The sequence below is a fragment of the Elgaria multicarinata genome, chromosome 1 (genome assembly GCF_023053635.1).
Source record: "Elgaria multicarinata webbii isolate HBS135686 ecotype San Diego chromosome 1, rElgMul1.1.pri, whole genome shotgun sequence".
NCBI classification, from domain to species: Eukaryota; Metazoa; Chordata; class Lepidosauria; order Squamata; family Anguidae; genus Elgaria; species Elgaria multicarinata.
Genome location: NC_086171.1, coordinates 99,022,591 through 99,034,710, shown reverse-complemented (window position 1 = coordinate 99,034,710; position 12,120 = coordinate 99,022,591). Strand labels below are relative to the sequence as shown.

Here is a 12,120-nt window from a genome sequence, read left to right as displayed (position 1 = left end):
AATAGTCACCCGTGGAGTGGATTATTCACGCAGGTCGGCTATTGTGTTGTCTGAATGCACCCATAGTCTCATACACATTCAGGTTCCTCTCAGCAACCACAAAGGATACGGAGGGGGAGCGAACTCTCTTTTTAAAGTGAAAGTTCTGAATCTCAGGATTCTGAAGTTCTGCATCCTTTATACAGATGCTTAGTTATGCCCATGTGGATTCCTAGAATTGCCACAAAAAGGTTATACAAAAGGAGACAAAAGTTGAGTGTAACCATACACGTACTCTGGATTTTAGGAAAGCTGATTTTAATAAACTCAGAACTATGATAAGTAAGGTCCCATGGCAAGTGAGCCTAATGAGAAAAGGAGTGCAGGATGGGTGGGAGTATTTAAAAAAGGAAATTTTAAAGGCACAGTTACAAACAATTCCAACCAGGAGAAAAGATAGGAAACCAATGTGGCTCCACAAAAAGTTTAGAGATGACCTGAAAACAAAAAGGGATACATATAGGAAGTGGAAGGAAGGCCAGGCTACAAAAGAAGAGTACAGACAAGTGGTGCAGAAGTGCCAAAATGGCGTCAGGAAGGCTAAAGCTCAGAATGAGCTGAGATTAGCGAGGGATGCTAAAAGCAATAAAAAGGCTTTCTTCAGATATGTGAGTAGTAAAAGACAGAGGAAAGAAATGGTGGTTCAACTGCTTAATGTGGATGGCAAATTGATAACAGATGACAAAGAAAAGGCTGAAGTGCTCAATTCCTACTTTGCCTCAGTCTTCTCCCAAAAGTGGGTCTATGACCCCCCTGGAAAAAGTGAAGCAGAAGTTGAGGGGGCAGGATTGCAGTTTGAGATTGATAAACAAATGGTCAAAGAATACCTAATTTCCTTGAATGAGTTCAAATCTCCAGGGCCCGATGAACTGCATCCTAGAGTAATGAAGGAGCTAGCTGAAGAACTCTCAGAACCTTTGTCTATTATCTTTGCAAAATCATGGAAGACGGGCGAGGTGCCGGACGACTGGAGGAGGGCTAACGTTGTCCCTATCTTCAAAAAGGGCAAAAAGGAGGAACCTGGGAACTACAGACCAGTCAGTCTGACATCCATCCCTGGGAAAATTCTGGAGCAGACAATAAAGAAGTCAATCTGTAAACACCTTGAAATCAATGCGGTGATCACTAGAAGCCAACATGGATTTGTCAAGAACAAGTCCTGTCAGACAAATTTGATCTCATTTTTTGATAAGGTAACCTCCCTTGTGGACCGTGGGAACGCGGTGGACGTCATATATCTTGACTTCAGCAAAGCTTTTGACAAAGTACCACATGACATTCTGATTAACAAACTAGCTAAAAGTAGGCTAGATGGAACAACTATTAGGTGGATTCACAGTCGGCTACAGAATCGGACTCAAAGAGTACTTATCAATGGAACCTTCTCAAACTGGGGAGAGGCAACGAGTGGGGCACCGCAGGGCTCAGTCCTGGGCCCAGTGCTCTTCAACATTTTTATTAATGATTTGGACGAGGAGGTGCAGGGAACGCTTATCAAATTTGCAGATGACACAAAATTGGGTGGGATAGCTAATACCCTGGAAGACAGAAACAAACTTCAAAGTGATCTTGATAGGCTGGAGTGCTGGGGCTGAAAACAACAGGATGAAATTTAATAGGGATAAATGCCAAGTTCTACATTTAGGAAATAGAAACCAAAGGCACAGTTACAAGATGGGGGATACTTGGCTCAGCAATTCTACAAACGAGAAGGACCTTGGAATTGTTGTAGATTGCAAGCTGAATATGAGCCAACAGTGTGATATGGCTGCAAGAAAGGCAGATGCTATTTTGGGCTGCATTAATAGAAGTATAGCTTCCAAATCACGTGAGGTACTGGTTCCTCTCTATTTGGCCCTGGTTAGGCCTCATCTAGAGTATTGCGTCCAGTTCTGGGCTCCACAATTCAAGAAGGATGCAGGCAAGCTGGAGTGTGTTCAGAGGAGGGCAACCAGGATGATCAGGGGTCTGGAAACAAAGCCCTATGAAGAGAGACTGAAAGAACTGGGCATGTTTAGCCTGGAGAAGAGAAGATTGAGGGGAGACATGATAGCACTCTTCAAATACTTAAAAGGTTGTCACACAGAGGAGGGCCAGGATCTCTTCTCGATCCTCCCAGAGTGCAGGACACGGAATAACGGGCTCAAGTTAAAGGAAGCCAGATTCCAGCTGGACATCAGGAAAAACTTCCTGACTGTTAGAGCAGTGCGACAATGGAATCAGTTACCTAAGGAGGTTGTGGGCTCTCCCACACTAGAGGCCTTCAAGAGGCAGCTGGACAAGCATCTGTCGGGGATGCTTAGGGTGGATTCCTGCATTGAGCAGGGGGTTGGACTCGATGGCCTTGTAGGCCCCTTCCAACTCTGCTATTCTGTGATTCTATGATTCAAGCCCCACTTCTTTGTAAAATGAATCAGTACTTTAATGAAGACTACACTCAGTGTAATTAAAACAAAAAATCCAGAATGCTGGGCTCTTACTTGTAGGGATCCTCAAACAGAGATGTGATAGGACCAAAGAGGAAAGAGGAACCTTTCCCTGAGTTTTTAGTTCACAAGGAAAGTCTGTTCATTCAAGCCTTTGCTTACCACCGGTGGAAGTTCCGCCATGGACCTTTCGCTGCTCAGCCACTGCTGACATTGCGCAAGTCCTGCCACAAAAAGCTCACGAGCAACTTGCTGCCTGAGCAAAGGTATCAAAGCCTGGAGAGAAAGATGCTGCCACAATAGTAGGTTCTCTGTATCTTTAGGAGGGAAGTTTTGGATAAACTTCACCTGCAAGAAGATGACAACATTAGAAAGAACATGGGAGAACTTAAATGTTAAAATCCCACACATGTTACTGTTTGTGAATGAAAAGTTAAATATTTGTGATATAATGAGAGGCCAGTTTGGAGAAAGTTCACTCTCCTTCTGAAAAACACACACACACACAAAAAAAACAAAACACCAGGGCCAATATTTTGGGGGAGGGAACAAACTACATAGGTGCAGCTTGACTTCAGCCCCTCTCTTCCTAAGACAGACATCTAACCATACCAATAATGATAAAATGCGTCAACACTGACAATAGAACAGGCGGGCACACAGCTTCAGTCAGTACGGAGACGCGTCTACGAGACTTCCCTGTGGAGAACCTGTGCGCTGTGGTTCTCTGGATTCACGTTCAGACATTATGGCTGTCATAAAATGCTTTTGCAGGGCAGGAGCTCGCATGCTGTTTCCTATGTGGAGAGACTCTCCGTGGCAGTGCTGCAAGTTCATGAAAGCCTTTGGTATGGGGACTCTCCACGTGGTAAGCCTCATTTAACTGCACAAAATTGACAGCAGCTACCCTAAAGAAATATTTTGACCACATAAGAACATCAGAGGAGCCATACTGGATCAGACGCGTCGCGGCCTTCACCATAGCAACAAGTCCAGCATTCTGTTCACACAATGGCCAACCAGCTGCTCACGAGAAACTCACAAGCAGGGCATGAGCGCAACAACATCCTCCTCTGAGAACTCCGTTACATACACCTCTCCACGGTGCATGTAACATCTGAATTGGGCCTGGTACGTTATTCCAGATGTAAATGAGAGGGCTTGTGGAAAATATGACTCTTTTCTCACTAAACAGAAAGGAAATGTTTGGTGACCCTAATTTTCCATTCTCACTGAGTGAAAGAAATAAGTCTGGAGAGGGAAGTTTATTTATCTATTTATTTATTGCAATTTTATACCGCCCAATAGCTGAAGCTCTCTGGGCAGTTTATAAAAATTAAAACCATGGAAACCATTAAATATATAAAACAAGCAGTATAAATGCATAATATAAAATACAATATAAAAACACAACCAGGATAAAATGAAGCAGCAATGCAGAATTTAAAACAGATTTAAAATACTAATTTAAAACAGCAAAGTTAAAATTAAGTTACTAGACTGTTAAAATGCTTAGAAAATAAAAAGGTCTTCACCTGGCATCTAAAGGAGTATAGTGTAGGTGCCAGGCGAACCTCTCTAAGGAGCTCATTCCACAGCCGGGGTGCCACAGCAGAGAAGGCCCTCCTTCTGGTAGCCACCTGCCTCACTTCCTTTGGCAGGAGCTCACGGAGAGGGACCCCAGAGGATGACCTTAGGGTCTGAGCAGGTACTTATGGGAGGAGGTGTTCAAGCCATTTAGTGCTTTGAATGTTAATACCAGCACTTTGAATCAGGCCCAGACCTGGACTGGCAGCCAATGAAGCTAGAAAAGGACTGGCGTGATGTGGTCTCGTTCAAGGATATTATTAACATCCCAGGGTAAGAAGACACCTCTCACCTTTACCTCCCATAGTATTAAAATATTGAATATCTTTATGAAATGTTAAGGCTACAGGATGGACTTTTCTGAAACTTCTAGGGATGCATCTCCATTTAATACAGTGACCACTTATTGGCCCAGGTTGCATATTATGGCAGCAATTCCTGAGTTGTTTAACCCAGGAATTGTGTGGATAAGCTGAGCATGCAAGCTGTTTGCAAGCCATTTATACTTTTAATAAAAAAACCAGGAATGACCCATGGCTTAACTCTGGGTTGTTTAACCCATAAACAACCTAGTTTCTGGATTTGCACATCATGAAACAACCCAGGAAATGGATTGTTGATTAAAAGCAGAAATGGCTCACGTGCAACACTCGTCCCTGGAAATTCCTGGGTTAAACAAACTAAGAACTGCCATCATGACATGTAAACCAGGTTTCTGTTAGAAGCAAAAGCCACCCTTAATACTGCTGATCTTAACAAATAAGCATTAAACATCTGGGACCAGAATACCTGAACAACCACCCCAATCTCTGTATCAATTTTCCTGGATGGCCATGACATCATTGGAGGCCCTGCTTCAGGTTTCCCACTTCCTGAAGAAACTACATGGTACTACACGTGGGGCCTTTTTAGTGATGGCACCGTGCCTGTGGAACTCCTTCCACAGGGAAGCAGCCTCCTCTCTTCCCTCTTCCAAAACAGAAGTAAATCCTCTTATTTTTTACAAAAGTCTCCAAGGGAAGATAGTTGGTCGTGCAATACTGCTGGCTGGTAACTATTTTTTATATGCTCTTCTTCTCTTTTTATAATTTTATTGTACTTTTAAAATACTTTAATTCTATTAAAGTATTAAGAATACATAATTCTATTAAGTTCTATCGTTAGGCAGCCTGGATTCCTGAAAGCAGCAGAAGAATTTATACACATATTAAATAAAACATTTTTCCCCGTTCCCCATTATTACAACACATAAACAAGTGTACCCCTGCCACTCAGTCTCACCAGTTCACACTGGCCCTCCTCAACCAGAACTGTCCCGTACCAATTAATAGCTCAAGACTTAAGAACGCAACCAAAGTATTTATAGGCTGATGCAGATCGGAGAGACCAGAGCCGTACTTGCCTGGTGATCCGCAGCCATCAGGAAGAGCAGACGTCTTAACAGGACCCCCAGCAGAGAGACTTGGTAACACTCAGCAGGACAGGCTTTTATCTGAATCAGCATAAAAAACAATGAGTGATCTATAACTAATCAAATACTGAGCCTGATTTTAAGCAGCAACATATCCAAGCTCACAATTTCATTCTTAACATTATTGATTCACCACTGATTATGGAGTTGTTTGTTTAGCCTAAGCCCATCTGTACCAATCTACATCTGTCTCACACAAACTACTTCAGTACTGGGCAAAAGGTGGGATACAAATAAATATAATAATAATAGTAGTAGTAGTAGTAGTAGTAATAATAATAATAATAATACTTCAGAGTATTATTATTATTACAACATGCCTTATCTTATTGTCACAAGCAGAAATCCCCAAAGAATCCCACATTAGAGGTGTCTAAAGAAGGCAAGAAACAGCTTAATAAAATCATCCATTCAAAGGAAGGGGGGAAATCATAGAATCAGAATAGCAGGCCATCGAGTCCAACCCCGTGCTCAATGAAGGAATCCACCCTAAAGCATCCCTGACAGATGGTTGTCCAGCTGCCTCTTGAAGGCCTCTAATGTGGGAGAGCCCACAACCTCCCTAGGTAACTGATTCCATTGTTGTACTGCTCTAACAGTTGGGAAGTTTTTCCTGATGTCCTGCTGGAATCTGGCTTCCTTTAACTTGAGCCCATTATTCCATGTCCTGCACTCTGGGAGGATCTAGAAGAGATCCTGGCCCTCCTCTGTGTGACAACCTTTTAAGTATTTGAAGAGTGCTATTATGTCTCCCCTCAATTTTCTCTTTCCCAGGCTAAACATGCCCAGTTCTTTCAGTCTCTCTTCATAGGGATTTGTTTCCAAACGCCTGAACATCCTGGTTGCCCTCCTCTGAACACGCTCCAGCTTGTCTGTGTCCTTCTTGAATTGTGGAGCCCAGAACTGAACGCAATACTCTAGATGAGGCCTAACCAGGGCCGAATAGAGAGGAACCAGTACCTCACGCAATTTGGAAGCTAGACTTCTATTAATGCAGCCCAAAATAGCATTTGCCTTTCTTGCAGCCATATCGCACTGTTGGCTCATATTCAGCTTGTGATCTACAACTCCAAGATCCTTCTCGTTCGTAGTATTGCTGAGCCAAGTATCCCCCATGTTGTAACTGTGCATTTGGTTTCTATTTCCTAGATGAAGAACTTGGCAATCCTAGTCATTAGACAATCAAAGAAAATGTTTTCCATAATGAAACAGCCCAACAAATAAGCCTCTCCAGAAGGAGGAGTGGGAATTTCATCCAGGCTATGGTATCCATTGCACGCCCCACCATTCCACCCGGCTTGCTCCTTCAGAAAGAGTGGGTGGGTCGGGAGTGTTGGGTGCTGCAGCCCAAGGGGGCTCTGAGCAACTTTGGGAAGCAACATCCAACAGTGCATCATTCCATCAACTTTTTCCACTGCATTTTCTATTTTTCTATTCCTTCTACTAAATTATAAAGCCAAGGCTTAGTACTTCATGAACGTGCACAGCAGGACCCTGAGAAGGAAGAATAGCATTTGCCTTGTTTTGTACAAGAAATTTTCCCAATGTTTTAGGAGCCTTGGGGTTAGAATTTGGAACTATGTAGGATTCACTCAGTGCTACGCCAGTTACATTTTCTGCTCTGCTCAAACATATGTCCGCTTATAAACAAAACAACCAAAAAGGGCAGCAGTTGAACAGAAAACAAAACTAAATAACTCTCATAGATATTATGAGTTCAAGTTTTTGGTTATTGATATACCCCCATAAATACAACTGGAATAATCATGAGAACCTTCTTTTAAGGAAGGAAGCACAATGGATTTTTAAGCTTGGCACTGTACAACCTCATGGCCTCAATGTTAGTTTGGAATTGGCATCCTTTCTTGGAAAGTAATGTCGAAGGATGGTCCTTTTTCACTAGCAGTACCACCACTGCTATTCTAGTTAGCACTACATACAGTGATGTTCCTGTACCTTTAAGATTCATGTATAAAATAACCTAATAAGGTAGAAGGAACAAACCTGCTCACAGTACTTGCCGCCGTTGAAGCAGTCTGGATTACTTGCCAGGAATTGAGGTTTGGATCCTTCATTATTCTTCCGTCATTGTGTTTATTTTATTCTATTTCTAAAACCTACCTTTATCACACAGAAAACCTCCTTTTGACGGATTAAACTAAAAAATAGTACGGAACGACTATTTAAGTTTGCAAACACCTATACTCCCACAGTATTGCTTCTTCATGGCGGTGAGTGTTTAACACATACTAAAATATTTTTGAATCTTTTGATACTTTCTGAAAATAATGACGTAACACTGAATGTTATTTAATTTGTATCTTGTATATGTTCATCGGTCTTTACAGATAACGGAACTGTTTTTCTGATGAAGTCTAAATATATGACAAAACAGGACAAAAACTGGATGCCTGTAATCAGACTTGTAAAAAACAACCCATTTGATTTATCTGTCTTATCAAAAACAAGTTATTTGATTTGTATAAAACAATTTGACTTTGTATGCAGGTGTGCTCTTTAGCATTGTTTAGTTTTGTTTTGTTTATAAACAAAATCATATTCTTCTTACCAAATGTGCTATTATAAATGCATGATGAGCACACAGGTCTGCTGTCGCATACCTAGAAGATGAGAGAGAGAGAGAGCAAGATTAGCAAGTGAGTCAAGTAGATCTCCTCCTGCTCTGCTAGTCTGTGTGGATCTTGAACTGGGAAGACCTGGATTCAAGTCCTTGTTTATTCTTGAAGCTCATTAGCTGGCAACCTATAATTAAGGGGGGGGGGAAATTGAAATAATGCCATATGTGGCACTCAGCCCTTCTCAAAGAAAGGGTAGTTTCCAATGTAATAAATAAATAGGTCCTCACAGAAGAGGGAACATGGCAGCTCAGGCCTTTGCTACTGCTGTCCATCCTTCTATCTTACCGGGCAAGGAAGCACCAAGCATCCATAGCCAAGAGAGCAGTCATCATGTTAGAACCAAGTACAGCCTCCAGCAGGGAGCATTCCTAAGAAAAAGTAAACACACACACAATCAAAACGTTGCTTAAGAAGAACTCAAGACTGCTTTTTACTGTCTTAAGAGAACACAGGCTTTTAAATGAGTCAAGCAAAAACAACAACGCCCTATTTGGAAACTAGAGTACTTCCCATACATAACAAGGTACTATCAAAAGAATCTTGCAGTGCAAAATGTATAGCTCCACAGAAGGGGCCAGTTCCTAGATTCCGTGATCCCACTGAGCCTTCGCTTCCTGCTGTTTGTACGCAAGGTCAATTCAGACATGACATTTTTGCATCTCGCAGTGTGTGTCGAGTCCATGCACCCCAGAAAAGAGTGTGGATGATCTGGTTGAATGATCAGATAATCTGATTCGTTCCATTCAGAGTCTCTTCTAGAACTCCAGAATTTATATGTATGTTGACAGGTCAAATCCAGTTTATGCTGTGCTGTACATTCAATCCAAGGAGCTAGCGATAGCAATAATTTATCTGCAAAAAGGACTGACCCTAACATCAATTCAAATGACTCTGAATTCTGAGAGTACTTAAAAACTGATATCAGAATCCTGCAATTTTGAACTTTCCAGCTAAGATCACAGGACAGCCACTCAGATCTGGGTTGGGGGAGGATGATACAACCCAATGAAAATAGTACATGATCTATTTCTTTAATGGTCAACTTTTCTTGACAATACGTTGACTATTAAAGAAATGTGGGAAATAGCAGTAAGGAACGACCCTACCTTGATCGCAACATGTTGCCACCACTTCCCTGCTAAACCCCGTGATTTCGCTGCTGCGGGATGGCAGCAGGTAATTCTGACGGCTGGAGGTCGTGTGGATTTTCTGGCAGCCATTCAGGTCGCCAGGCGCACCCCAGCCCAACTTCCAGAGACCAATCAGGGATCAGCATCTGCCCTGGAGCACCCCCACCCCGACGCCGGCATAAGGTCAGGCGTCGGAAGGGTTGTGGTGACCTCGCTTCAGCAGTAAATGTCGGGGTAAGTGCTCAACTTTTTAAATACACAGCTTCGCAGGAAAGCCCCACAGTGGCGGCAAATTGGCAGCTGCATCATATAACCAACGCAGCACCAATTCACAGCCACCACGGGGCTTAAAAGATGTATAGACAGCCCCTATGTCTCATGAAATGAAGGCTTGGTTTAAAAGTTTCAAAATCCACTGGTTATCGCAAATCAGCGAATCAGTCTTAGCATGCAATAGTCCTTCTTACCAGAAGATGGAAATGTGATTCAGGGATGGATGTGATAAAGGTACACAAGTGGATGCAAGCATAGTGGTAAAAGGTGACAGGATCCTCAGCTTGCCCTGTCCCCATCGCTCCTGGCAAAAAGGGAAGGGAAAGTTCGCCAGAGCACTGCTGAAGACTGAGGAACAGTGCTGCAAACAAGGACACCCTGCAAAGAAATGGAGAACAGCAGGTTTACTTCTTTACTTCCAAAAGATCCTTGGAGTCATCCATCAAGCAGCACTAAAAATTAATAAGGACTGTGCAGCACTAAGCACTGCTTGATAGGTCATATGCTATTAACTACTAGGTTTCCAGGAAATGATGCTGCAAGCAGTGGTATACACTGAAGAAAAATTGATATCTTATAGATTCACTAAATCCAGACTTCATCCTTCCTTCAACAGATCAAAACACCTTTTCTTTATGAAGCATATTCAAGGTTCCACAGGGACTTGGCTTGTCAACAGAGCATGTGGAGTCAATTAAGCCCCTACCTGTTAACACAGATTCACTGCAGCAGCAAGGATTTACCTGGGATTCTCTTCTGGGAACTGTCTTCCTGTATTCCAAAGAGCCTGCACATCCTGAGGCTGGGATGGCAACATGTCCATGACAGAAAGCAGAAGACGACATTGTGGGAAGTGCAGCTCAGGAGAGAGATCTGAAGTCAGTTTTTTAAAAGTGATAAAACTTATTTAAAAAGCTTTCATTTGTATGGACACTCATGTCAAGACCCAATAGTCCAAACAAATCTAGGATCCTACAACCATGCAAACATTTGCAGTTCTAGAAATCTTAAAGTTTAGATTCTAAAGCACCATAGCACAAAGAGGATATCACATTAAAAAAATAGCTGGGAAAGAAAAGAAAAAAAGAAAAAGCAACATAGTCAGCAGTCCACAATGGCACATGCCAAGGACACCATGACCACCGCCCCTCCATGTTCTGGTGAATGCCCTTCCCTTTACTCTCTGACTCAAGTGAAATACGAAAATATAGGGAACTGGGCAAGTCACGCTAAAAGGTGTTTGAGAAGCACATGGAACCAATGATCTTATCTTTGCTAATTGGGGCCAAAAGGGATTCCAGACTAAAATAAAAGGGGGAACATGCAAGTTAAGTTTGATTTCTTTCTTCTCCGCAAGTCACAGGTCAGATTTGAGCAAATACTTCAAATTCTAATGTTTCAAACTGGTAGCCCGACCTGACTAAATACCAAAACTAAATAAATAAAAAGAAAAGCATGAGTGAGGAAAATGTTCATTCATGGCAAGGTTGGATTTTTCAGGGTTTCTAGCTCAGACTAACAGTTCAAAAATTTTAGAAAACCAAGAGCAAGCATTTTGAAATGGAGCAATTCTTAATAAGATCATTTACCTGGTCATTCAAACTGCAAAGGTTGCACTACAGGCAGCAAGAGAGACTTCAAGGATCTCCACATTAAGGGAAATCTCGTTGCTTACCTGGGGCTTTTGTGCCTCCTGGTTCTTTGTTATGGGCTGCATAACACAGGTGGAGAGGGGCGACTATGTGCTTTGTATTGAATAATTCCCCTCTGTTCACTTCTATTAAGACAGTGCCATCTAGTAGCGGAACAACCCACTTTTTCTGAGATTTAATGACTTTAAAAGTGGTTCTTTTCATACCGGGATTTCCAGAGTATACCATGGGAGACATCCTAGTCGTTGATGACATCATACAATTGACCCCAAAACTTTCAATTAGCAACCTATGATTCCCCTTTCATAGGTTGTTAGTGTGATGTTCGAACCTCAACAGTCTGGTTCTCTTGGGGATTAAACAGCCTAGAGTTAAGATACAATTTGTTCTTGGGTTAAACTCTGGGATGTTTAAACCCTAAACAACCCAGTGTCCAAGTTTGGGCATCATGCTAACAACCTACAAAAGCGTGATCTTAGGTTGTTAAGTGAAAGAAGAAATGAGAAGCACACTGGAGGCAATGCACTCACTCGCTTGGGCTCACCCACAAGTTAGCATTGCATGTGAACTATGTCAATATGTAAAAGTACATAATATCAGAGCTTTTAATAAAAATATTTAATTCTGTACAGAAGAAAACAGATCAAGCTTAACAATTAGAAAGAAAAACAGTCTAAAGCTATGAAATGAATCTGATTAAAAGTAATAAATAGTCAGGTGTGCAGTAACATAGGTAACTTTTGAGTTTATCAGTCTGATTGTACCAATAACTATTTTGAAAATGCATATAATATTATTGCAGTGGGATTGTTCTACACAGTTGGCTAGTAAAAAAAAAAGTTTGGTTATCAAGGGCAGACAGAGGCTCAGTTCGGACGGCACCATCGGTGGTTTAAGTAGTCA

The 12,120-nt window shown here is 42.0% G+C and overlaps 1 protein-coding gene across 1 annotated transcript in view; it reads right to left on the bottom strand.

Moving 5' to 3' along the window:
* FIRRM (FIGNL1 interacting regulator of recombination and mitosis) overlaps positions 1–12,120 on the bottom strand; it is a 58,996-nt gene that overhangs the window by 27,474 nt on the left and 19,402 nt on the right. Inside the window, exons 12-17 of the mRNA XM_063133447.1 lie at positions 10,309–10,438; positions 9,760–9,943; positions 8,448–8,530; positions 8,093–8,144; positions 5,455–5,544; positions 2,628–2,813 (exon numbers count right to left, since the gene is read on the bottom strand). Of these exons, the coding sequence (XP_062989517.1) occupies positions 2,628–2,813; positions 5,455–5,544; positions 8,093–8,144; positions 8,448–8,530; positions 9,760–9,943; positions 10,309–10,438 (725 nt within the window). The remainder of the gene's footprint in view (positions 1–2,627; positions 2,814–5,454; positions 5,545–8,092; positions 8,145–8,447; positions 8,531–9,759; positions 9,944–10,308; positions 10,439–12,120) is intronic.